Source organism: Salmo trutta, chromosome 36, assembly GCF_901001165.1.
Source record: "Salmo trutta chromosome 36, fSalTru1.1, whole genome shotgun sequence".
NCBI lineage: Eukaryota > Metazoa > Chordata > Actinopteri > Salmoniformes > Salmonidae > Salmo > Salmo trutta.
In genome coordinates this window covers 31,593,477-31,619,895 of record NC_042992.1, presented here as the reverse complement: position 1 = coordinate 31,619,895, position 26,419 = coordinate 31,593,477, and the positions used below count along the sequence as shown (strand labels likewise).

At 43.1% G+C, this 26,419-nt stretch overlaps 1 protein-coding gene across 1 annotated transcript; it reads right to left on the bottom strand.

Annotated features, from left to right (window-relative positions):
- Positions 1 to 6,256: 6,256 nt before the first annotated feature.
- On the bottom strand, positions 6,257 to 8,063 carry LOC115175872 (uncharacterized). The gene is made up of 6 exons (XM_029735466.1): positions 7,946 to 8,063; positions 7,769 to 7,818; positions 7,579 to 7,648; positions 7,201 to 7,299; positions 6,996 to 7,076; positions 6,257 to 6,910 (listed from the first exon to the last, which is right to left on the bottom strand). The coding sequence occupies exons 1-6, from the start codon at positions 8,057 to 8,059 to the stop codon at positions 6,773 to 6,775; spliced, it is 552 nt and encodes a 183-aa protein (XP_029591326.1). The 5' UTR covers positions 8,060 to 8,063; the 3' UTR covers positions 6,257 to 6,772.
- Between the last annotated feature and the right edge of the window lie 18,356 nt (positions 8,064 to 26,419).

Sequence of the window (26,419 nt, the reverse complement as noted above, 5' to 3'; positions counted from 1 at the left end):
GGTGGGTAGTATATGGGGCTTTGGTGACAAAACGGATGGCACTGTGATAGACTGCATCCAATTTGCTGAGTAGAGTGTTGGAGGCTATTTTGTAAATGACATCGAAGTCAAGGATCGGTAGGCTAGTCAGTTTTACGAGGGTATGTTTGGCCTAATGTATGCTGTTTCCAACTACGTTGATGTCCAGGGAGAGAGAGTCATATCATGAAACATTCAGATGAGCGATCCAGAGGAAGCTGCTGTCAATAACAGGAGGAAGAGAGAACTTGAATATGACAGGCTGTTTCAAATCATACCACCAGTGAATGATATTCGTCATGCCTGCCTGTCCAATTACCACCCACGGAGAAACCCGTCTATACACGAACGGATTGTTCTATAAAAAGTTAAAAAGGGCTATTGACCAATCGAAGCACACTAAAAGACATTTCAAGATGTTTGTCTTGACTGACTCCAGCAATGGCAATACTGTCGCAATACTGTCGACTATGTAGTTTAGTGACAAGACTACATTCTCAAATGGCTGACGATGCAGTGATGTCACTCATGAGGCCTTCTTACCTGGGATCAGGTTACCATCTGTACCTGGACAACTTCTTCTCCAGTCCAAAACTATTCAAGGATTTATTAGACCTGGACTTTGTAGCATGTGGCACCATGAGAGATGGCAGATTGGGCTTCCCAAGATCAGAAGAAAATTCACTGACTAAGAAATCCCCAAGAGGATCTTTACAGTGGATAAGGGAGGGCAACAACAACAGCTCTTTGTGAAGTGGAAGGATGCCCTGGAAGTGTCGATTGGTTCCACTGTTCATCAAGTGTATGGAAGGGATACCATACAAAAGGCATTAAAAAGCAAGGACAGCAGCTGGACCCGTAAGTCTATTCCAGTCGCTGGTTATGGCAGACAAACACAAGGGCAGCAGTCGCATATCTGATCAACTAATTCATTACTTTTCAGTCCAACAGAAAACAATGAGGTGATACCACTGAGTGGACATAGCGACTACGAACAGCTTCCTGATTCACAAGGAACTGCGCAAGGAGAATGGGAATGAGCCAATGACCCACCAAGCATTCATAGACACTTACGGCCCAGCTTTTTGGGGTGCCACTGTATGAATACAAGAAAAAGTATACGCACACCAGTCACTCTCACAAGGGTGAGGAGAGATGGATCAGAAGAAAACAAAATAACGCCTTGTCAACAATGCAAGAATTGTGGGAATGAGGATATAAGATCTAGTCAGTGGTGGTGCAACGCGTGCCAGGTACCACTCTGTGGGGATCATAGATAGAGACTGCATTTATCAATGGCGTAAGTGAATCCATGCCATCCCCCAGACCTGTGTTTAAGCTATTCAGCCTGAGCTGGCACCAGCAAAAATAAAAGCTATTGACCTGTTTGTGTGACTGGTGTGGGACAGCAGTATTTTGTACGCTGTAGCCATTTTCTTTAATAAACCGGTCATTGTAAAACTTTTTTTCTCCCCAATTTCGTGGTATCCAATTTGTAGTAGTTACTTACTGTCTTGTCTCATCACTGCAACTCCCGTACGGACTCAGGAGAGGCAAAGGTTGAGAGCCATGCGTCCTCCGAAACACAACCCAACCAAGCTGCACTGCTTCTTGACACAATGCACATCCAACCCAGAAGCCAGCCCCACCAAACCTAGCGACCTGGTCAGCGTACACTGCTCCCGGCCCACCACAGGAGTCGCTAGTGCGGATATCTCTGCCAGCCAAACCCTCCCTAACCCGGACAATGCTGGGCCAATTGTGCACCACCCCATGGGCCTCCCGGTCACGGCCGGCTGCGACAGAGCCTGGGCTCGAACCCAGAATCTCTGATGGCACAGCTAACACTGCAATGCAGTGCCTTAGACCACTGCGCCACCCGGGAGCTTCTTTCTTTTTTTTTAAGAAAGAAGCTGACCTGGGTCTACCAACAGACCAGTAACACACAAACAGGTTCTACATTTACTTGTAGATGAACATTTAGGGCCCCCTTCCTGGGGGAGTTGTATTAAAGAACTACTGTAATTCCCAGCAATGTAACGGGCGTGAAGGTAAAATGTCACAGCTGCCCTGAAGAAAAAGGCCATGACTATATCTTGGTATCTCACTATCTTCCAAACAAAATGTACTGTAAAATGCAACAGGGGAAAGAATGTATTTAATGAGAAATTAGAAATGTTTGGTCTTAAATTTGAGCTTGTGAAAGTAGTTTGGCGATAAACTCAGCAAAATAAGAAAAGTCCTCTCACTGTCAACTGCGTTTATTTTCAAACTTAACATGTGTAAATATTTGTATGAACATAAGATTCAACAACTGAGACATACACTGAACAAGTTCCACAGACATGTGACTAACAGAAATTGAATAATGTGTCCCTGAACAAAGGGGGTCAAAATCAAAAGTAACAGTCAGTATCTGGTGTGGCCACCAGCTGCATTAAGTACTGCAGTGCATCTCCTCCTCATAGACTGCACCAGATTTGCCAGTTCTTGCTGTGAGATGTTACCCCACTCTTCCACCAAGGCACCTGCAAGTTCCCAGACATTTCTGGGGGGAATGGCCCTAACCCTCACCCTTCGATCCAACAGGTCCCAGTCGTGCTCAATGGGATTGAGATCCGGGCTCTTCGCTGGCCATGGCAGAACACTGACATTCCTGTCTTGCAGGAAATCCCGCACAGAACGAGCAGTATGGCTGGTGGCATTGTCATGCTGGAGGGTCATGTCAGGATGAGCCTGCAGGAAGGGTACCACGTGAGGGAGGAGGATGTCTTCCCTGTAACGCACAGCGTTGAGATTGCCTGCAATGACATCAAGCTCAGTCCGATGATGCTGTGACACACCGCCCCAGACCATGACGGACCCTCCAAATCGATCCAGCTCCAGAGTACAGGCCTCGGTGTAACGCTCATTCCTTCGACGATAAACGTGAATCCAACCATCACCCCTGGTGAGACAAAACCGTGACTCGTCAGTGAGTAGGGCTGTCTTAGGCATCTTACAGTACGGCCATTGCAATTTATTCCCTTTGCCACATCTGCATGCCTCCTTGCAGCATGCCTAAGGCACGTTCACGCAGATGAGCAAGGACCATGGGTATCTTTCTTTCGGTGTTTTTCAGAGTCTGTAGAAAGGCCTCTTTAGTGTCCTAAGTTTTCATAACCATGACCTTAATTGCCTACCGTCTGTAAGCTGTTGTTGCCTTAATGATTGTTCCACAGGTGCATGTTCATTAATTGTTTATGGTTCATTGAACAAGCATGGGAAACAGTTTTTATACCCTTTACAATGGAGATCTGTGAAGTTATTTGGATTTCTACAAATTATCTTTGAAAGAGAGGGTCCTGAAAAAGGGACGTTTCTTTTTTTGCTCAGTTTACATATAATAATGCGACTAAGTTATTTCTTTACATTAAAAACCATAGTCTACCAGAATTCCAGTCATTCCAATAAATGTTATACCCCTTGATCTTCAAGAATAGGACATGGAAATATGGACGTATAGCTTAGCCAAATTGTTTTACCTGAGCATAACCGCAAAACTAAGGATTTATTAGCCAACCCTCTGTTGTTTATGATTTTGGTGTCATGGAGGACTGATTGCGCTCATTTATTTGAGTTGAAAAATACATGCTACGCTCATGGAATGGCATGCTTTGAGCACTACTGAAAGTGCTATTTACATGTGATAAAATGAATGCCATATGCTGCATTTTATATAGGCCTATTGTTTACCTTTTTGTTGGTGACACTTTGATATCTTGATAATATGCAGCTGTTTAAAGGGCAAATCCACAGATGAAACGATAACAAAACGGTCGCCCACCTCTGTTTTGGTAAAAAGCTGAGGGATGGGCCTGGATCAATGTAACCACTCTCAGATTCATAGACAGAGCTATGGATGCAAGGACTGACCAACCATTATATCAAAATTATTGTTTTAACCATGTTATGAGGCTATACAGTGTTTCTTTACATTTACAACGTCAAATCGAATCCATTTTTTTTGTCACATGCACTGGATACAACAGGTGTAGACCTTACAGTGAAATGCTTACTTACAAGCCCTTAATCAACAATGCTTTAAGAAGTTAAGAAGAAAAATGTGTTAAATCAAAAATAGATATTAAAAAAAATGTTTTTAATAGAAAATTAGAGTAACAAATAATTAAACATCAGCAGTAAAATAACAATAGCGAGACTATATACAGGGAGTACCAGTACAGAGTCGATGTGCAGGGGCACCGGTTAGTAAAGGTAATTGAGGTAATATGTACATGTAGGTAGAGTTAAAGTGACTGCATAGATAATAAACTGAGAGTAGCAGCAGCGTAAAAGAGGGGTCTGCGTAGCCCTTTGATTATCCGTTGAGCCTTTTTTTTGGCTTGGGGGTAGAAGCTGTTAAGAAGCCTTTTGGACCTAGACTTGGCGCTCCGGTACCGCTTGCCGTGCGCTAGCAGAGAGAACAGTCTATGACCTACAATCTTTTGGGACTTCCTCTGACACCTCCTAGTATATAGGTCCTGGATGTCAGGAAGCTTGGCCCCAGTGATGTACTGTGCCATACGGTCAGATGCCGAGCAGTTGCCATACCAGGCGGTGATGCAATCGGTCAGGATGCTCTCGATGGTGCAGCTGTAGAACTTTTAGACCCATGCCACTTTTAGACCCATGTAGACCCATGCCAAATCTTTTCAGTCTCCTGAGGGGGAAAAGGTGTTGTCGTGCTCTCTTCGACTGTCTTGGTGTGTTTGGACCATGATGTTCGTTAGTGATGTGGATATATTGATTGGGCCTAACTTTTTTCAGCCAAAAAGTGTTAATGTGAGAATTGTTGCATTAGCATTGTTATGCTCATCATGGCATTAATTGTGTCTTTGTTGTAAATCCAATGCATCCAAAGTGTGCTTTACAGCCTGTCCTGCCTCATAACATAATTTTTGGTACCTTTCAGATCATTGCCACGTCAACAGTGGGCGTCAGGCTTGTAAGAGACATGACATATAAGTGTTTTAGTGACCTAGGCAGGATGGTGAGCTTCTGTCTCCCTTAACTACTCATTCTACTGAATAGATAATATCATGAGCTAACATTGTATCACCTTATTTGCTGTAGCACACAATTAGTATTTTTTAGTGAAGCAAGGCATTTCAGTAGTATGTGCATTTTAGTATATGTTCTTTGCATGTTTTATGATATATTTCTGATTGAAATATAGTCTATTCTAGTCATCTAATCTTGTCATTCCATTTCTATAGTATTTCTCTTCGTTAGGACTGGGTCCTGGCTCCTACGGGTTACTGTGCCTTCTACTGTGATGGACAATGCCTATACCCTCTGGGTTCCTGCATGAACGCCACCAACCACGCTATGATCCAACTAGTGGTCAGTATGCACTACTACACCCTCTCTCACATGAACGCTAACATTGGTTTCAGTGGGAAATACGGTAAATGGCTCAGACATTAATGGGAAATATGGCAAATTGAAACAAAAATACCCAAGATACCTGAGTCTACAATGGCAGACTCTTAATGTAGAGTACAGATAGTGAGAAGTTACATTCAAGACTGAAGCAATTGTGCCCTCTAGTGGTCAACTTTATACTATACCCGCTCTTTCCATGACAGACTGACCAGGTAAATCCAGGTGAAAGCTTTGATCCCTTACTGGTGTCACTTGTTCAATCCACTTCAATCAGTGTAGATGAAGAGAAGGAGACAGGTTAAAGAAAGGTTTTTAAGCATTGAGACAATTGATACATGGATTGTGTATGTGTGCCATTCAGAGGGTGAATGGGCAAGACAAAAGAGTCTTTGAACGGGGTATGGTAGTAGGTGTATAAAGAATGGTCCACCACTGTGGGAAGCATTGGAGTGAACATGGGCCAGCATGCCTGTGGACACCTTGTAGAGTTCATGTCCCGGCAAATTGAGTCTGTTCTGAGCAACTGGGGGTGCAACTCAATATTAGGATGTGTTCTTACTGTTTTGTAAACTCAGTGTATGTAGGCCTACATATTTTTATATAGTACAGAATCACACATCACAATACAAAGTCATAAAGTGTGGGCCTGTAGTACCTGTAAATCACCTAAACTTTGTTTTTTCATTTCCATATGCAAAGAATAAAGCATAATTGTTCATGTAATAATGTAATATTAGCCTCATAACTCCAGGAAGAGGAAATAGTGATGAAATAATCAAGTAAATTAAAAGACAGAGACATATGCTTTTGAACTACTAGTTATTTTATTTAAAAATGTAAATTTCAGTGCAAAGTAATGTAGCGCAGTAGTGTCTAGATCCCTGTTTGGTGGCAAAGTGTCACAAGAATCCTGTGGGGAGAGAAAACAAGAGAATACATTAATTCATTGGGTGTTAACTAATCAGGGTTCAACGAATGACTTCAAGTCCTCAATTCCTGAGAGCGAGAAAGAGAGAGAGAGAGAGAGAAGTGTGGCCTTTCAGATCTCTGCAGCAGGACTACATGCTGGCCATGAGGTTCTCCAGGTGGTACTCCAGGAGGCTGGAGAGCTCAGTGACCAGAGACACTGGGTTAAAGTACCAGGCCAGCTGCTGCCCAAACATGTCATCTAGCAGAGCCATCAGCCCGCCCTGAAGAGAACACCACACAACACATAGAAAATGGCTCTGAGTTACTAGCTTATCAAGAGCAGAGAGACAATGAGAGTTACTCCTCGTAAAACTGCATTGAAACCCTGTTATTCATGAAAAAGTAAAGAGGAAGTAAACTAGGAATAGGGAAGTAAACTCTTGAATCTTACATTGAGCAGCAGCAAATATCTCTCGGCCTTTGGCTCAATGCTGGAAGTTACGGGCAGGAAGGAGTACAGGAGAGTGTACAGACGCTCCATGAACCCACCAGGGTGCTAAAGAAAACAGGAAAGAAGAGAAATTGAAGTGAAATTACAAATAGAGAGACATCGAAACATGTACCAGTGAGATGCTACTTACCACCATCAGGGACTTCTGAGCTGTCATCATCCCAAACATCACCAGTTCAAAGAGGACATCTATCAGGTTAACATTATGGATCTAGGACAAGAAAACACATTTGGAGAAAATAGGAATGATTTCAAATAGATCAGCTACTGTGATGTATAAAAGACATGCATGTGGAAGAACTCAAAGTGAGACATGAAAGAGTTCATGAACTCACCTTTGCCTCAGCCAGCTCCCTCTCAATGTCAATCTGCTTGGAGGGGTCACTCAGGTAGTCCACAAAGTCGTTATAGGCACGGATGAATTCGGCCTTGTCCTATCACAAAGCAAAGAGCATTGACGTTAGTGAACAGAACACATTTCCCATCGAGGACTCTCTCTTTCCCTTGAATGAATAATGAGTTAGTGAGCTACCATGTGGTGGGCCTGAACCAGTGCGCCCATTAGGACCTTTCCTGCCAGAAACAGATGGTTCCTGCTCAGGGTGGAACCGAGCAGGGTCTAGGGAAGAGTTAGGGTGAGACACCCATCTTCCTCTAGGAGACAGACAAAACAAGAAGATACAGAGAGAAAAAATAAAAGTGGGTCCACTCACAGTGAAGGCCTGGCGCAGGGAGACGAGCCTCAGGGCGATGTCCTCCACTCTTTTGGTGGTAAGGTAGAGGCTGTGGGAGGGAGGGAATGGAGCATGTCAACCATTAGAGTCAATGGGGATAACAGCATGGTGACCACTATCCTTCAGCATCTGACAAGCCCAGACTACACAGACATTTAGAGGAACTCACTTTAGCAGAGGAACCTCCGTCTCCTCAGGTAGCAGGTCCTCCTCCCAGCCCTACAACAACAGAACAAACATTCAACATCAGCGACCAATGCAATGACATGACAAACAATGGGTCAATGGAAGGATCTTAATGCTACTAGATAATAGAATGTGTAGGTGTGTGTGTGTAACATCTGACCTCATAGCAGTTGTGGCCCTCAGGCTCTGGCTCAGTGAACTGCTGATTGGTGGGCGTAGAGACGGAGGCAGCCTCCGACCACACCGAGGAGGAGAGCAGCCCATCCAGCCCCATGTGGAGAATGGTGTACACCACCGAGACATCAGTCTGCTGCTCCAAAAACACACATTATTAGAAAACAGAGCATATCTAATGGAAAAATGTCCAATAATTTCTATACTATATATGTAACAGTGTAGGTTCCGTCCCTCTCTTCGCCCCAACCCGGGCTCGAACCAGGGACCCTTGTACACATCAACAACTGACACCCCACGAAGCATCGTTACCCATCGCGCCACAAAAGCCGCGGCCCTTGCAACGCAAGGGGAAACCCTACTTCAAGTCTCAGAGCGAGTGATGTCACCGATTGAAACGCTATTAGCGCGCACCACCGCTAACTAACTAGCCATTTCACATCGGTTACATGTACATAGGAAAAGGTTTAGTTACCCGGTAGCAGTCAAGTGTCACGTCCACAGACGTCTCATGGCGGAGGTGAGACGCATACTGGGTCACCCTCCCAGCCACATACTGACAGAGAGAGACGACATGTTAAGGCCAAATGGAATAAGTGAAGAAAAGCCTAATCTAATACTATTTCAGTAGTATTTACATCTTACCAGGATCCAAGTGACGGACTGCACCTTGTTGGCATAGTAGGGGATGCCCTCTAGACTAAGTCTGGCTGTCTCCTTGGAGATGGCTCACACCAGTTGAGTCTCCAGGCCTCGAACCCTACTCACATGGTGCATCCTCACCACCACCTGCTGTGGAGAGAAACAACAAAACAACATCAACAAAACAACATCAGCCATCGCTGTAACATATTTCCATCAAGATCACATGACTCTGACAATGTGGATTAGGACTAGATAGTTACAAAGACACATACCTGGGATCCCCCACGCATGTAGGTGATAATGGGGCTGATGAAATGGAAAGTTCTCCAAGTTTTAGCCACCGGACCGGCATTGTTCTGCACAGGAGGGGGGTGACATTACAATACATTCAGGTTAGAAACAGCTAACATTGTAACAGTGATGTGTGGGTCTCTTACCCTGATCACAACAGGCCCACAGTACAGGGGGCTGAACCTAATCGGTATCAACTGCCAATTACCAGTGGCCTCCTAAAGCAGACAACCAAGATTTTTAGAATTAATATCTGGGATACTTTTCAAACATAAAACCAAAAACTTACTGAAAATTGTACCTCAAGGATAGTCGGCACATCTGGCCCATCCTCAAGGATGATAGCAGCATCCTGGACATCAAGGATGACTGGCAGCAGTGGCACATCCAACTGGACCTCATCCAGTACATTTGATTCTAAAATTAGGAACAGGAATACAAACATACAATTGTCAGGACGTAAAACGTATCAAGCTAGCTAGTAACGTCACTACTTGTAAAAGTCCAAAAGTGTTTCGCTTAGCAACAATTATTAAAGTTAACGTTAGCTTGCAAGTCTGTATTACAGAAATACACAACATTTCACAAATTCCTTTTTTAATGTTGAATGTGGTAAAATAAGTAGTTTAAAACTCCACATACCCTCTTCGAAGTCGCTGTCCACCTCCCGACGATCGCGAACCCTGCAAAACGGAAAAAGACAACAAAAACAAGCCACAAATGAATTTAAACAACCTGTCGACGCAGAAAGCCGCCGACATCCTCGCACTCTCTCCACCAATCTCCACCAGTCGATTTTTCAATCTCAGGTCTCACAAATCAGTCAAGTTTGTTGTTGTTAAACAGCAAATTGAAGTTGTTGTTTTCGAACAGAAAACGTTCAATAGAACGCTGAGATGTTCTAGCGGTTAGATCTCTTGGCAACACATATTTTAGAAAATTGTTGTTTACAAAATGGACAGCTGTGTTGCCATAGAAATGAGTTTGGAACTCTATGGTTATCATTAGAATCCTATAACATTCCTTGTAGTGGCTTCCTTTCCTCTTTACCATAGCCACTGCCCAAGCCTGAAGTGGGGTTGTTTGGTACGCATACAGTCCACACTCAAGGTTTCCAAAAAGCCAAACATTCAATGGGATCCAGGAATATGGTGCAACAAAAATGTTTATTCTTCTTATATCTAACAGGAAAATGATTATCCAATCAACTTAAAACATAGATTACTTGATATGGAAAATACACAATATGACCTGTCTGTATGGTCAAAAAACTATTACCGCTCCCGCGTCTAGCAAGGACTCCTCCCCCCAAAGGCCCAACTTCCTGCCTTTATCCTAACACACTTACTGCAGTACAATGAATGGGCAAGGGGGGGGGGACAAAACTAAGTTATACTAACAACAAATGAATACATCTCAATCAGGTAAATATAAATCATAAGGTTGCGTACCTAATATTTCATCATATACATTCATATTTAATACATTTACACAAATATACATGGAGCTCTGTATGTTCTGTCTTTTATACAAATATGTCCGAATCGGCTCTAACATACCGGCCCCTAATTGTTGACTGCACTGAATGGACAACAATTACTTAATATTCAAACGTAGAGCCAATACACAAAACATTCTATACCAGAGCACTATTACAGTTCATAGCTATATACAAATATACAAGGTGCCATATAGGAAAATAGTCCGTAGATCTCAGTCTGAGTTGAAGTGTTCAGGTGTTCAACTTCCAAAAATGTCAAGAGTATGACGTCCAAAAAATGTATGACTACGACATCAAAGAATGTAAGAGTACAACATCAACGAATCAGAGGTGCACGTGATTCAAAGATGGAGCACTGTGTATGTGTGTGTGTCTCACTCCGCCGCCTCCAGGAGCAAACAGAGTTTATTGATAGTTCTCTGTATGATATTGGTCTTGGTCTTAACCATGATGCTCCGGACAAGACCTTTGGCCCCTGGCAAAGCCTCCACCACACGCCCCATTAGCCAAGAGTTCCTAGGGGCGGTGTCGTCGACGATGACCACAAGGTCACCAGGACTGAAGTTTCTCTTAGTTTTGTTCCGCTCCTGCATAAGTGGAAGATACTCCCTGATCCATCTCTTCCAGAAGGAGGTCAGTAATATATTGTACTTGCTTCCATCTCCTTCGTGAGTATAGGTCGCTTCTCTGGAATAGTCCTGGTGGCAGGACTGGCTTTGCTTTCAGATGAAGCAGATGGTTCGGAGTCAGGGGTTCTAGATCATTAGGGTCATTTGTTACAGTTGTGATTGGTCTGTCGTTCATAATTGCCTCAACTTCACACAAGGCTGTCTGCAAAGCCTCATCATCCAGTACTTGCTCTTTAAGGACTGAATAGAGGATCTTTTTCACCAGTCGGATCAACCTCTCCCATACCCCCCCATGGTGGGCTGCAGAGGGAGGATTGAATGACCATGTCACTCCTTCCTTCAGTAATTCATTTTTAATCTTGTTGTGATCCAGCTCTTTTAGAGCTTCTCCTAGCTCTCTGTGTGTTCCAACAAAGTTGGTGCCATTGTCTGTTCTGATACTTGTGACTGGGCTCCTTCGACAGATGAACCTGCGCAGGGCATTGATGCAGGAATCAGTATCCAGATAACTAGCAACTTCTAGATGGACAGCTCGACTCACAAGGCAAGTAAAGATCACACCATACCGCTTCACATGAACGCGGCCTTGCTTCACCTCTATGGGGCCGAAGTAATCTATGCCCACATGGGTGAAAGGTGGCAAATCAGGTGACACCCGATCTTGTGGAAGGTCGGCCATCTTCTGTTCTCCAGCTCTAGCTTGCATCCGCCTGCAGAAGACACAGCTCTTAAGGATCTTCCTTGCTAAGGAGTTGGCACAGGGTATCCAATATCGCTGGCGAAGTCTAGAAAGCATGTGACCTCTCCCAGAGTGGCCAACCTGCTCATGGATGTGGAGTAAGATCAGTCTGGAGATGTAGGAGTCTTTGGGTAGGATCATAGGATTCTTTATTTCCGTAGGCATAGCAGCTTTGCTTAACCTTCCTCCCACTCTCAGAATGCCATTGTCAATAATTGGATCAAGCGTACAGATTGAGCCATCTCTCTTGGCACATTGTTTTCCTTTCACAACTAGTGCAATTTCTTGTTTAAAGTGCTGTCGTTGCTCAAATCGAATGATGGCCTTTTCTGCTTCATCTAGGTCATCCACAGACAGACTTTCTTTTCCAAATGTCAGTTTGAACTTGTCAATTTGTTCCTTCAGTGAGTTTGTCAGACTGATCTGATCCTGGATCAGTTTGTGTGAGAACTTTCCTTTTCTGGCTTAACTGTAGAAGAAGTCTCTTCGATAGTACTCAATCAGTTTGCTGGTCGGACTCTTTTCTTCCACACATGTACTGTTTACGATGACGTCTTTTCTCACCTCTGGATCATCTGAAGGGATGGAGCCAAGCTCCTCGGGGACTTTCGGCCATTGTGTTTCTGTTTTCTCCAGGAATTCTGGTCCTTTGCGCCATCTCTTTGAGTTCAGGAAAATTTCAACATGTAATCCTCTTGAAGCATCGTCGGCTGGGTTGTGTTTGGAGTTCAAATACCTCCACTGTTTTGCTTTCGATAGGTCACGGATCATAGCAACCCTATTAGCCACAAAGGTATGGAATCTCTTGGTATCGTTGCGGATGTATTTTAGCACAGACTGGCTGTCTGTCCAGAAAGTTGACTCCTCAAGTTCAATCTGGAGCTCCAACCTTAACATCCTGTCCACTCTCACTGCCAATGTTGCTGCAGCAAGTTCCAGTCTGGGGATCGTCATCTGCTTGAGTGGAGTGACCCTTGATTTCCCCAGTATGAATGCAATGTGGACCTTTCCCATACCGTTTGTGAACCTAAGGTAGCTTGCCGTGCCATAACCTTGCTCACTTGCGTCACCGAAGGGATGCAGCTGTGCGGTCTTGACTTGACCAAAGTTCTCAGGCATCATACACCTGTCTATCTGGAATCTGGAAAGCTGGTCTAGCTCTGAGAGCCATCTCTTCCATGAAATAGAGTGTTCTTCGGGGATGACTTCGTCCCATCCACACTTTAGCTTGCAGAGCACTTGAAGAATTTGCTATGCCTTTAATACGAACGGGGCGAGGAAACCTAATGGATCATAAACAGAGCTGACAGTAGAGAGAATACCTCTTCTTGTAAGGGGTCTGTTCTTGACAAGGACTCGGAAGGTAAACGCATCTCTTTCAATGTTCCATCGGATTCCAAGTGCTCTTTCAACAGGCAGCTTCTCTCTGTCCAGGTCCAGTTCTTTTATCTGCTTGGCTTTGTGTTCATCAGGGATAGAAGCCAGCACAGCACGGCTGTTGCCGACCCACTTGGTCAATTTGAACCCACCCTGAGAGCACACATCCCTGAGGTTTTTTGTGAGAGCTATGGCTTGTTCTTCTGTGGCCACTGACTTGAGGCAGTCATCAACGTAGAAGTTGGACTTGACTGTTTGAATCACCTTTTCATCGTACCTCTCACAGTTGTCTTCTGCAGTCTTTCGTAGTGCAAAATTTGCACAACTTAGCACCGAAAAGATGTACTGTCATTCTGTACTGCTCCAATCTTTTGTTAGTGTCACCATCCGGCCACCATAGGAATCGCAGGAAGTCTAAGTCATCTTCATGGACACGTACTTGATGGAACATTCCTTCGATGTCTGCCATCATGGCAATGTGCTCTTGCCGAAATCTTAGCAAGACTCCTATAAGCGTGTTTGCCAGGTCAGGGCCTTGAAGGAGTTCACTGTTAACCTCTTACATCTAGACGTTCCGCTAGCGGAACACCTGCTCCAATATCCAATGACCATGACACTAAATCTTAATCTTTACCCCACAGGGACCATGTTTTTGCAGTAAACCTTACCACAGCTGGTGACGACTTCGTCCCTCAGCTGGTAAGTTACATAATCAAACATTCGATCAAACCTCACATGGCTATGCAAGATGGAATACAACATAATACAAGCAGGAACTAACATGACCATGTGGTTTATTACTGCACACTTTTGATCAATTTTTTTCTCTTCTAAACACCAAAGTACCCATCATTTATTTGCAATGTGAATTATATTTGTTTTTAGAAGTACCGTAGCCTGGCCTCTGCTGAGTTTTCCTCACTAATGGACTAGCCTGTGTCGTGTCTTTGGGGTACCATTACACTGAAGACATGTTTATCAATTAACTCCCTGTAATTATTATCACGCGATTAAACTGATTAATCGTTTAATTGTAATTAACTAGGAGATCGGGGCACCAAGGAAAATATTCAGATTATAAAGTTAGAATTTTCCTAATATAATTTTCCTATATTATAACATGATATATTATATTCTATTATAGTATAGGCCGATTATCTTCTGGTTTAACCTCTCTAGGGTAGGTGGCACCAAATCGTCCCACCTACATAACAGCCAGTGGAATCCTGTGGCGCGATATTCAAATACCTTAGAAATGCTATTACTTCAATTTCTCAAACATATGACTATTTTACAGCATTTTAAAGACAAGACTCTCGTTAATCTAACCACACTGTCCGATTTCAAAAAGGCTTTACAACGAAAGCAAAACATTAGATTATATCAGCAGAGTACCCAGCCAGAAATAATCAGACACCCATTTTTCAAGCTAGCATATAATGTCACAAAAAACAAAACCACAGCTAAATGCAGCACTAACCTTTGATGATCTTCATCAGATGACACACCTAGGACATTATGTTATACAATACATGCATGTTTTGTTCAATCAAGTTCATATTTATATCAAAAACCAGCTTTTTACATTAGCATGTGACGTTCAGAAAAAGCATACCCCCCGCAAACTTCCGGGGAATTTACTAACAATTTGCTAAATTACTCACGATAAACGTTCACAAAAAGCATAACAATTATTTTAAGAATTATAGATACAGAACTCCTCTATGCACTCGATATGTCCGATTTTTAAAATAGCTTTTCGGTGAAAGCACATTTTGCAATATTCTCAGTAGATAGCCCGGCATCACAGGGCTAACTATTTAGACACCCAGCAAGTTTAGCCTTCACCAAACTCCGATTTACTATTAGAAAAGTTTGATTCCCTTTGGTGTTCTTCGTCAGAATGCACTCCCAGGTCTTCTACTTCAATAACAAATGTTGGTTTGGTCCAAAATAATCCATAGTTATATCCAAACAGTGGCGTTTTGTTCGTGCGTTCAAGACACTATCCGAAGTGTAAATAAGGGTCACGAGCATGGTGCATTTCGTGACAAAAGATTTCTAAATATTCCATTACCGTACTTCGAAGCATGTAAACCGCCGTTTAAAATCAATTTTTATGCCACTTTTCTCATAAAAAAGCGATAATATTCCAACCGGGAAAGCGTTTATACGTACAAAGAGAGAGAAAATAAAAGCATGCTATCCCCTCGTGCACGAGCCTGAGTCTCATAGTACTGTTACTGGCCACTATCCAAATGCGCTAATGTTTTTCAGCCAGAGCCTGCAAAGCCACGATTCAGCTTTTTGCCGCCTTCTGAGATCCCATGGGAGCCGTAGGAAGTGTCACGTAACAGCAGAGATCCCCTGTAATGGATAGAGATAATCAACAAGGGCAAGAAATGGTCAGACAGGGTACTTCCTGTACAGAATCTTCTCAGGTTTTGGCCTGCCAAATGAGTTCTGTTATACTCAGACACCATTCAAACAGTTTTAGAAACTTTGGTGTGTTTTCTATCCAAAGCTAATAATTATATGCATATTCTAGTTTCTGGGCAGGAGTAATAATCAGATTAAATCGGGTACGTTTTTTATCTGGCCGTGAAAATACTGCCCCCTAGCCATAACAGGTTAAGAGATGTACCTTTATAGGATGATGAACAGTCAAACACCACTCGTATTGTACCTTTGCGCTTATGGTGAACGCCATGGTGTGGTATGTACCATACCTTGCCTTTCTTTCTGAGAAGCTGTTCTTGTGGTACCTTCTCGGCATAACCTTTTGTTATCATCTCTTCCATGAAGCCTTTGTACTCTGCAGCATAACCTTCATCCTTCTTAAACTTCCTGATGATATTTAGAGCCCGCTGCTTTGCCATGTCACGATTGTTCGGCAGGACTACCTGTTTGTTGCGAAAGGGCAACGGTAAGTAGTAGTGACGGTCTTTGAGGGTTATGGAGCTTGATACTATCTCCATAAACTTACGATCCTCAGCTGACATCTCACTTTTCTCTTCATACTCTCTCTCAGGGAAGTCATGGTTGTATTGATTTACAAGAAGAACCCCCAGGTCGGCCATTGAGATACGATTGGCCATCACCGTAGGACATCCAGATTCTTCTGCCATGGTACAATTGTTAAGAGGACCGTTCATCACCCATCCAAAGATGGTTTTCACTGCATACGGTCCGTTGCCTTTGCTATTTATGATTTTCCAGGGTTCCATTGCCTTTGGAGCATTTACGCCAATCAGGAGTTCGACGTTCACATCAATCTCCTTCAACTGAACCTCTTTCAGGTATGGCCAACTTTTGAGATCTTTCTGAGTGGGAATGTTCTCTGTTGTCACTGGGATCTTATTTTGGGTGTAGACCTTTGGTAATGCAAGAAATGTGTTGCCTTCCACGTTGCCAATCTCTAATCCAGCTATCTCAAAGCTCTTGGTAGGACTCTCCTGCCCCATTGTGCGTAGCAGAATTTCAGTCTCACTGCATTTAGCATTCAGCTGCCTCATGAGTCTCTCCGTACAAAATGTTGCCGAGCTACCAGAATCGAGAAACGCATAGGTTAACACAGACTTGCTTCCATTTGCCACCTTTACTTGAACTGGCACAATTGCAAGTGCACAATCTGTACCGGCCCCGGTATCTTCACCAGCTTCCAGTGAGACAAGAGCACTGCTGACAGTCTCCTCCCGCTTTACTGCTACACCACTCATATCTGCCTTTTGAGATCTAAATCTCTCTCTTCCTTCAATGTGCAGGAGAGTGGGGTGCTTTCTTTGACAGCTCTGACAGGTCATCCTTCTTTTACATTCTTTGCTTAAGTGTCCTCTCATCAAACAGCCAAAACAAAGGCCTTTTGATCTCAGAAACTCAACCTTGGATTCGTGTGGCTGTGCCTTCACCTGTTGGCAGTCGACCAATAAATGCTCTCCAGCACAAAATACGCATGAGGTACTGGGAGCGTCAGAAGGGTAGGTGCCTGGTCTCTTTACTTTTTAATGTTTGTTCTTTTAGAGGTTTTTCAGAGTCACAATCTGCCACTACAGCTACTGCAGTGGCAAAGCTGCTTCCCCTACTCTTGGACTTGAACTGCTGTTTAAAGTCAGCTTCTGTTCTGGTTTTTAAAAACTTTTTGTTGGACAGGGGATCTTGAATATCTCCATACAACGGATCCTGCAGCATTTTGGCCTATTTTTCCATGAACGTCACAAGGTCACTGAACTGGGCCCTCAGGTGGCTTCTCTCTAAAATATCACATGCCGTAGACCTCCATTTTTCCCTTAGTTTGTAGGGAAGTTTTGACATGATCAACTTTATGTTGGAGGGAAGATTAAGCTCTTCCATGTTCTGTAGGTCTTGCATAGCGTTACAGCAACCTCTAAGATAGAGTGCATAGCCACCTAGTCCCTTTCCATCATCCGGTTTGATGTTTGTCCAGTTCCAAGCTTTTTCCATGTAAGCAGTGGTGACTTTGATTTCATTGCCAAAGTGTTCCTTTAACAACCTCTTAGCCTCTGCATAGCCTCTTCTGGCTTCCATATGCAGACAACTACGTACCAGATCCTTGGGCTGACCAATGGTGTACTGTTCCAGGTAATAGAGCCTATCCTGGTGACTGCTTGTCTTATCTTCTATACCATGTTCAAATGCACGCATGAATGGCCTAAAGTTTAGAGGATCACGTCAAACATAGGTATCTCCCTAACAGGGAGTGTGGCCTGTTTGTGCTGTAGTACAAGGAGGTCAGCAATTTCATTCTGCCTTTGCATGACAGTAGAGAGGTTATCATGGCTGGTATTATCGCTGATACCCGCAGTGCTGATTCTGTGTTGATTGCTAGACCTTGCTGTTGGCTGCTGAAGGGTGTGGTTCATGACTGTTTTCTGAATAGGTTTTGATGGCTTTGTTGTCGGTTGTTGTAAAACCCTTTGTAGTGGGGTCTTTGGAACTGCACCTAATGCAGCAAACTCAACAGGTAATGGTTCAGGTTCCACATAGACCTCAGGTTCCTGGTTCTCAAAATAAGAGTTCATTCCATCTTCTTGGCTTAGTAAATGGGCTGCCACAGCATGGGATTGAGAAGTTGACTCAACACTCTCCAGGACCTTCAGTTTGGCATTATATGCTGCTATGTCCGTTTCCAGTGCCATTTTCTCCATCCTAACATTCAGTTGAACTTTCTGTTGTTCCAGTTGAGCTTTCTGTTGTTCCAGTTGAGCTTTCTGTTGTTCCAGTGCATGCTTGTCCTGTAATGATGCTTGGCGAGCTAGTAGAGCTGCTCGTTCTGCCTCAGCTTTTAGGCGTACAGAGGACACTGAGGAAGCCGTCTTAGAATACTTTGTTTTACTTGAAGTTTTTGACACATTGGAAATGCTGTTGTGTGGTTCAATGAGCGTTTGTGGCTCAACTTCAGCTTTTTTCCATATTTCCACCTCTTTCAGGAAATGTTCATAAGTTCTCATTCTTGGTTGATAATAGTTTATGCTCTCCTGTTCCTCCTCTGTGACCAGCTCTAGCACAGATTCATGAGCATTCTTAAAGTCATTGAGAACAGCATCAAATGCTTCAGTTGTTGGTTTGATTGTTAAACATAATGCCCCTTTAGACCTCCTTTAATGCTTTAAAACACAGTCATCCATTTCAGCATATTGACCCATTTTGAATTGAACATGTGCAAGTTCGGCATTTTAGTTGCGTTTTAAACATTTCATCCCTTTATACGTTTTGTCCCTTTAATGAAGTTTGAACACGTAGTATCATTCGTTGCGTGGATGCATTGCATTTCCACGTTAGGCCAAATATTAGACATATGATTAGGTTACATTGTGCATAGGATCTCAGTGTTTCCCAAACTTAAACTTCTTAATTGTTTTCACAGCGCTGTGTTTTGAATTCCATTCCCAAGTTTATCAAACATTCCAATTATAAGCACATTTGCGCTTCCATAATATGCATGATCAAACGATCGCATTGAACAGGGCAGCTCATTCATTCGCAGTGGTGACTGACGGCTGGCGAATTTTAGGAGTTCAAGTCCTTCCAAGCGAGCTGTCCTTATGGTACGAATGCAATTACAAATAGAACAATATCCAGTGTGTGTCCAAAACCGGAGATTTCCTTCCGATAGCAATCCTTCACGGAGTTTTTTGACTTGATTGTAGTGGCTTCCTTTCCTCTTTACCATAGCCACTGCCCAAGCCTGAAGCATTGTTTGGTACGCATACAGTCCACACTCAAGGTTTCCAAAAAGCCAAACATTCAGTGTGATCCAGGAATATGGTGCAACAAAAATGTTTATTCTTCTTATATCTAACAGGAAAATGATTATCCAATCAACTCAAAACATAGATTACTTGATATGGAAAATACACAATATGACCTGTCTGTCTGTCTGTATGGTCAAAAAACTATACCGCTCCCGCGTCTAGCAAGGACTCCTCCCCCCAAAGGCCCAACTTCCTGCCTTTATCCTAACACACTTACTGCAGTACAATGAATGGGCAAGAGGGGGGGGGGACAAAACTAAGTTACACTAACAACAAATGAAAACATCTCAATCAGGTAAATATAAATCATAAGGGTACGTACCTAATATTTCATCATATACATTCATATTTAATACATTTACACAAATATACATGGAGCTCTGTATCTTCTGTCTTTTATACAAATATGTCCGAATCGGCTCTAACATTCCTGGTCATCATTGTAATTATACACTGCTCAAAATGCCCTCCATGTGCTCGCCAGAGGTAGCCTGACTGCCATTAGGTACCGAGATGAGATCCTCAGACCCCTTGTGAGACAATGCTAGACCTCATGTGGCTGGAGTGTGTCAGCAGTTCCTGCAAGAGGAAGGCATTGATGCTATGGACTGGCCCGCCCCTTCCCCAGACCTGAATCCAATTGAGCACATCTGGGACATCATGTCTCGCTCCATCCACCAACGCCACGTTGCACCACAGACTGTCCAGGAGTTGGCGGATGCTTTAGTCCAGGTCTGGGAGGAGATCCCTCAGGAGACCATCCGCCACCTCATCAGGAGCATGCCCAGGTGTTGTAGGGAGGTCATACAGGCACGTGGAGGCCACACACACTACTGAGCCTCATTTTGACTTGTTTTAAGGACATTACATCAAAGTTGGATCAGCCTGTAGTGTGGTTTTCCACTTTAATTTTGAGTGTGACTCCAAATCCAGACCTCCATGGGTTGATAAATTGGATTTCCATTGATTATTTTTGTGTGATTTTGTTGTCAGCACATTCAACTATGTAGAGAAAAAAGTATTTAATAAGATTATTTCTTTCATTCAGATCTAGGATGTGTTGTTTAAGTGTTCCCTTTATTTTTTTGAGCAGTATATTTTATGTTGTTGGTATAAAACAAAAATACCAAATGTTTTTTTTAAAGTCACTACCTAGGTCATTGGCCCATTGAAATGTTTTAGCTTGTTTCATGGAAGTTGTTGTTGTTGAACTTCTGAAAGTCTAGGCTTTGGCTCAGTAGGCTATAAAGTCTTGTGGATCACAGACAACCCGGGTTAAAACATATTGATCACATTCAGACAAGGGGGCGAAGCCAAAGCCCACTGAGGTTGGAGAGCACTGTAGGATCTACATAATAATCCATACCTCTTTTATAAACAGAATATTATTATCATTGATTATGTCAAAGTGTATGTATGAATAAGTCTGATTGAATTTTTTCATGGCAGGTTCACCTTCCGAAGCCGGGTGAGGTTCCCCGAGCTGACAAGATAGAAATCTGTCATTCTGCCCCTGTTCCCCGGGAAGGCTGTCATTGTAAATACCTATATCCTCTGGGTTCCTGCATGAACACCACTAACCACGCTACGATCCAACTAGTGGTCAGTATGCACTACTACACCCTCTCTCACATGAACGCTAACATTGGTTTCAGTGGGAAATACGGTAAATAGCTCAGACATTAATGGGAAATATGGCAAATTGAAACAAAAATACCGAAGATCTACAATGGCAGACTCTTAATGTAGAGTACAGATAGTGAGAAGTTACATTCAAGACTGAAGCAATTGTGCCCTCTAGTGGTTGACTTTATACTATACCCGCTCTTTCCATGACAGACTGACCAGGTAAATCCAGGTGAAAGCTATGATCCCTTACTGGTGTCACTTGTTCAATCCACTTCAATCAGTGTAGATGAAGGGAAGGAGACAGACAGGTTAAAGAAAGATTTTTAAGCATTGAGACATGGATTGTGTATGTGTGCCATTCAGAGCGTGAATGGGCAAGACAAAATATTTGAGTCTTTGGGGTATGGTAGTAGGTGTATAAAGAATGGTCCATCACTGTGGGAAGCATTGGAGTGAACATGGGCCAGCATCTCTGTGGACACCTTGTAGAGTTCATGTCCTGGCAAATTGAGTCTGTTCTGAGCAACTGGGGGTGCAACTCAATATTAGGATGTGTTCTTAATGTTTTGTAAACTCAGTGTATTCAGGCCTACATATTTTTAAATAGTACAGAATCACACATCACAATACAAAGCCATAAAGTGTGGACCTGTAGTACCTGTACATCACCTAAACTTTGTTTTTCATTTCCATATGCAAAGAATAAAGCATAATTGTTGATGTAATAATGTAATATTAGCCTCATAACTCCAGGAAGAGGAAATGGTGATGAAATAATCAAGTAAATGAAAAGACAGAGACAAATGCTTTTGAACTACCAGTTATTTTATTTAAAAATGTAAATTTCAGTGCAAAGTAATGTAGCGCAGTAGTGTCTAGATCCCTGTTTGGTGGCAAAGTATCACAAGAATCCTGTGGGGAGAGAAAACAAGAGAATACATTAATTTAATGGGTGTTAACTAATCAGGGTTCAACGAAGCACTTCAAGTTCTCAATTCCTGAGAGCGAGAAAGAGAGAGAGAGAGAGAGAAGTGTGGCCTTTCAGATCTCTGCAGCAGGACTACATGCTGGCCATGAGGTTCTCCAGGTGGTACTCCAGGAGGCTGGAGAGCTCAGTGACCAGAGACACTGGGTTAAAGTACCAGGCCAGCTGCTGCCCAAACATGTCATCTAGCAGAGCCATCAGCCCGCCCTGAAGAGAACACCACACAACACATAGAAAATGGCTCTGAGTTACTAGCTTATCAAGAGCAGAGAGACAATGAGAGTTACTCCTCGTAAAACTGCATTGAAACCCTGTTATTCATGAAAAAGTAAAGAGGAAGTAAACTAGGAATAGGGAAGTAAACTCTTGAATCTTACATTGAGCAGTAGCAAATATCTCTCGGCCTTTGGCTCAATGCTGGAAGTTACGGGCAGGAAGGAGTACAGGAGAGTGTACAGACGCTCCATGAACCCACCAGGGTGCTAAAGGAAACAGGAAAGAAGAGAAATTGAAGTGAAATTACAAATAGAGAGACATCCAAACATGTACCAGTGAGATGCTACTTACCACCATCAGGGACTTCTGAGCTGTCATCATCCCAAACATCACCAGTTCAAAGAGGACATCTATCAGGTTAACATTATGGATCTAGGACAAGAAAACACATTTAGAGAAAATAGGAATGATTTCAAATAGATCAGCTACTGTGATGTATAAAAGACATGCATGTGGAAGAACTCAAAGTGAGACATGAAAGAGTTCATGAACTCACCTTTGCCTCAGCCAGCTCCCTCTCAATGTCAATCTGCTTGGAGGGGTCACTCAGGTAGTCCACAAAGTCGTTATAGGCACGGATGAATTCGGCCTCGTCCTATCACAAAGCAAAGAGCATTGACGTTAGTGAACAGAACACATTTCCCATCGAGGACTCTCTCTTTCCCTTGAATGAATAATGAGTTAGTGACCTACCATGTGGTGGGCCTGAACCAGTGCGCCCATTAGGACCTTTCCTGCCAGAAACAGATGGTTCCTGCTCAGGGTGGAACCGAGCAGGGTCTAGAGAAGAGGGAAGAGTTAGGGTGAGACACCCATCTTCCTCTAGGAGACAGACAAAACAAGAAGATACAGAGAGAAAAAATAAAAGTGGGTCCACTCACAGTGAAGGCCTGGCGCAGGGAGACGAGCCTCAGGGCGATGTCCTCCACTCTTTTGGTGGTAAGGTAGTGGCTGTGGGAGGGAGGGAATGGAGCATGTCAACCATTAGAGTCAATGGGGATAACAGCATGGTGACCACTATCCTTCAGCATCTGACAAGCCCAGACTACACAGACATTTAGAGGAACTCACTTTAGCAGAGGAACCTCCCAATCCTCAGGCAGCAGGTCCTCCTCCCAGCCCTACAACAACAGAACAAACATTCAACATCAGTGACCAATGCAATGACATGACAAACAATGGGTCAATAGTATGTGTAATGTAGGTGTGTGTGTAACATCTGACCTCATAGCAGTTGTGGCCCTCAGGCTCTGGCTCAGTGAACTGCTGATTGGTGGGCGTAGAGACGGAGGCAGCCTCCGACCACGCCGAGGAGGAGAGCAGCCCATCCAGCCCCATGTGGAGAGTGGCGTACACCACCAAGACATCAGTCTGCTGCTCCAAAAACACACACAACACACCTGTTTACCACACACATGTTATTAGAAAACACTGCATATCTAATGGTAAAATGCCCAATCATTTCTATTATTTATATGTAGGAAAAGGTTTATTTACCCGGTAGCAGCCAAGTGTCACGTCCACAGATGTCTCATGGCGGAGGTGAGACGCATACTGGGTCACCCTGACAGCCACATACTGACAGAGAGAGACGACATGTTAAGACCAAATGGAATAAGTGAAGAAAAGTCTAATCTAATACTATTTCAGTAATATTTACATCTTACCTGGATCCAAGTGACGGACTGCACCTTGGTGGCACAGTAGGGGATGCCCTCTGGACTAAGCCTGGCTGTCTCCCTGGAGATAGCCCACACCAGTTGAGTCTCCAGGCCTCAAACCCTACTCACATGGTGCATCCTCACCACCACCTGCTGTGGAGAGAAACAACAAGACAACATCAACAAAACAACATCAGCTATCACTGTAACATATTTCCATCAAGATCACATGAGTCTGACAATGTAGATTAGGACTAGGTAGTTACAAAGACACATACCTGGGATCCCCCACGCATGTAGGTGATAATGGGGCTGATGAACTGGAAAGTTCTCCAAGCTTTAGCCAGCGGACTGGCATTGTTCTGCACAGGAGGGGGGTGACATTACAATACATTCAGGTTAGAAACAGCTAACATTGTAACAGTGATGTTTGGGTCTCTTACTCTGATCACAACAGGCCCACAGTACAGGGGACTGATCCTAATCGGTATCAGCTGCCAATTACCAGTGGCCTCCTAAAGCAGACAAGAAAGAGTTTTAGAATTCATATATGGGATTCTTTTCAAACATAAAACTAAAAACTTTCTGAAAATTGTACCTCAAGGATAGTCGGCATATCTGGCCCATCCTCAAGGATGATAGCAGCATCCTGGACATCAAGGATGACTGGCAGCAGTGGCACATCCAACTGGACATCATCCAGTACATTTGATTCTAAAATTAGGAACAGGAATACAAACAAACAATTGTCAGGAGGTAAAATGTATCAAGCTAGCTAGTACTACTAGCAAAAGTGCATCGCTTAGCAACAGTTACTAAAGTTAACATTAGCTTGCAAGTCTGGATTACAGAAATAACAGCATTTCACAAATTACATTTTCAAAGTTTAAAACTCCACATACCCTCTTCGAAGTCGCTGTCTCTGTCTACCTCCCGACGATCGCAAACCCTTCAAAACCCAAACCAGTTTTGCATTTTTTCAAAGTACAGAGGAACCAATACACATGAATGTGTCATTGGAGGACAGTGTACTGCTATATTTGTAATTACAATAAATATTCTTAATTTATTGAGGTTGATTTGATGCAGAAGTGAGAGTAAATGCCAGTGAACACAGACCTCCAGAAACTGATCGACACTCATCCTAAACAGTGTCACCCCTCTTCAGCTACATAGCATTGCAGTATATTGGAAATATTTCTAAGTATACATTTGTCTGGTATCAGTATAGATGGAATGGCGTTTAACTTGAATTTGGAAATAACACTTTTTCTGCCACCATTACAAGGCATATATATTCTCTCACACACACAAAATGTATTCACTGCTTTCCTTCAGAATGGATCAAATAGGCAGAGGAATGCTTTCATATACATTACCAGTCAAAAGTTTTAGAACACCTACTCATTCAAGGGTTTTTCTTTGTTTTTACTATTTTCTACATTGTAGAATAATAGTGAAGACATCAACACTATGAAATAACACATATGGAATCATATAGTAATCAAAAAAGTGTTAAATAAATCAAAATAAATGTTATATTTGAGATTCTTCAAGTAGCCACCTTGATGACAGCTTGGCATTCTCTCAACCAGTTAAGCCTGGAATGCTTTCCCAACAGTCTTGAAGGAGTTCCCACATATACTGAGCACTTGTTGGCTGCTTTTCCTTCACTCTGCGGTCCGACTCATCCCAAACCATCTCAATTTGGTTGAGGTCGGGGGATTGTGGAGGCCAGGTCATCTGATGCAGCACAACATTTGAAAAATAAAGAAAAACCCTTGAATGAGTAGGTGTTCTAAAACTTTTGACCGGTAGTGTACTTCAACAGACAAAACAAGCCTGTCAAAACAGGCGTGGAAAACTGAGAAAAACCCTGATGAGGCTTCTGCCGATTTGACATTTCTGCCAGCCAAGCAGCCAGGAGTTTAACCAGAAGACCCCTCACCTGACAGCACTCCTCTGGATTTATTCAAACTGTTTTTCAGTGTGAACACTGTCAGAACCCTCTACCTCCACACAAACAAACAAGCTGATTCAGACTAACAACATAACACGGAAAGGGAGAAAAGAGGAAAAGCGTTGGTACAACCAAGTTTTATAATTTCATTGGAATGGTCATCCTAGGTCAGCTGAGGTTTAGAAATATATGATGGATTACAGGAGGGAAAATATATTCTCAATGAGCTGTGCAAGAAGGATGGGACCCACCAAGCATTCATAGAAGAGCATTCAAACCAGATTTGTGGGGTGTCTGTTGAGCTATTAGAACAGGTGAGAAATGCACAATTGAGGATGAGAACTACACACGTACCTGTCCCTGTCAAAACGCCTATCGCTGTCAAGAAAAAGGGTGTTGTAAAAAAGGTAATAAAGAGGTGCCTACAATGCAGGAAGAATGGAGTCACTATGGAATCTCGATTGAAGTGCCAACAGTGCCAGGTAGTACTCTGCG

Excerpts from the sequence above, each read along its gene's own strand:
- LOC115175872 (XM_029735466.1), bottom strand. The coding sequence starts at position 8,059 with ATGGGGCTGGATGGGCTGCTCTCCTCCTCGGTGTGGTCGGAGGCTGCC. Across the intron at positions 7,819-7,945 it reads AGGGCCACAACTGCTATGAG|GGCTGGGAGGAGGACCTGCT; the intron begins GTCAGATGTTAC and ends CTGTTGTTGTAG. Across the intron at positions 7,077-7,200 it reads GGGAGCTGGCTGAGGCAAAG|ATCCATAATGTTAACCTGAT; the intron begins GTGAGTTCATGA and ends TTCTTGTCCTAG.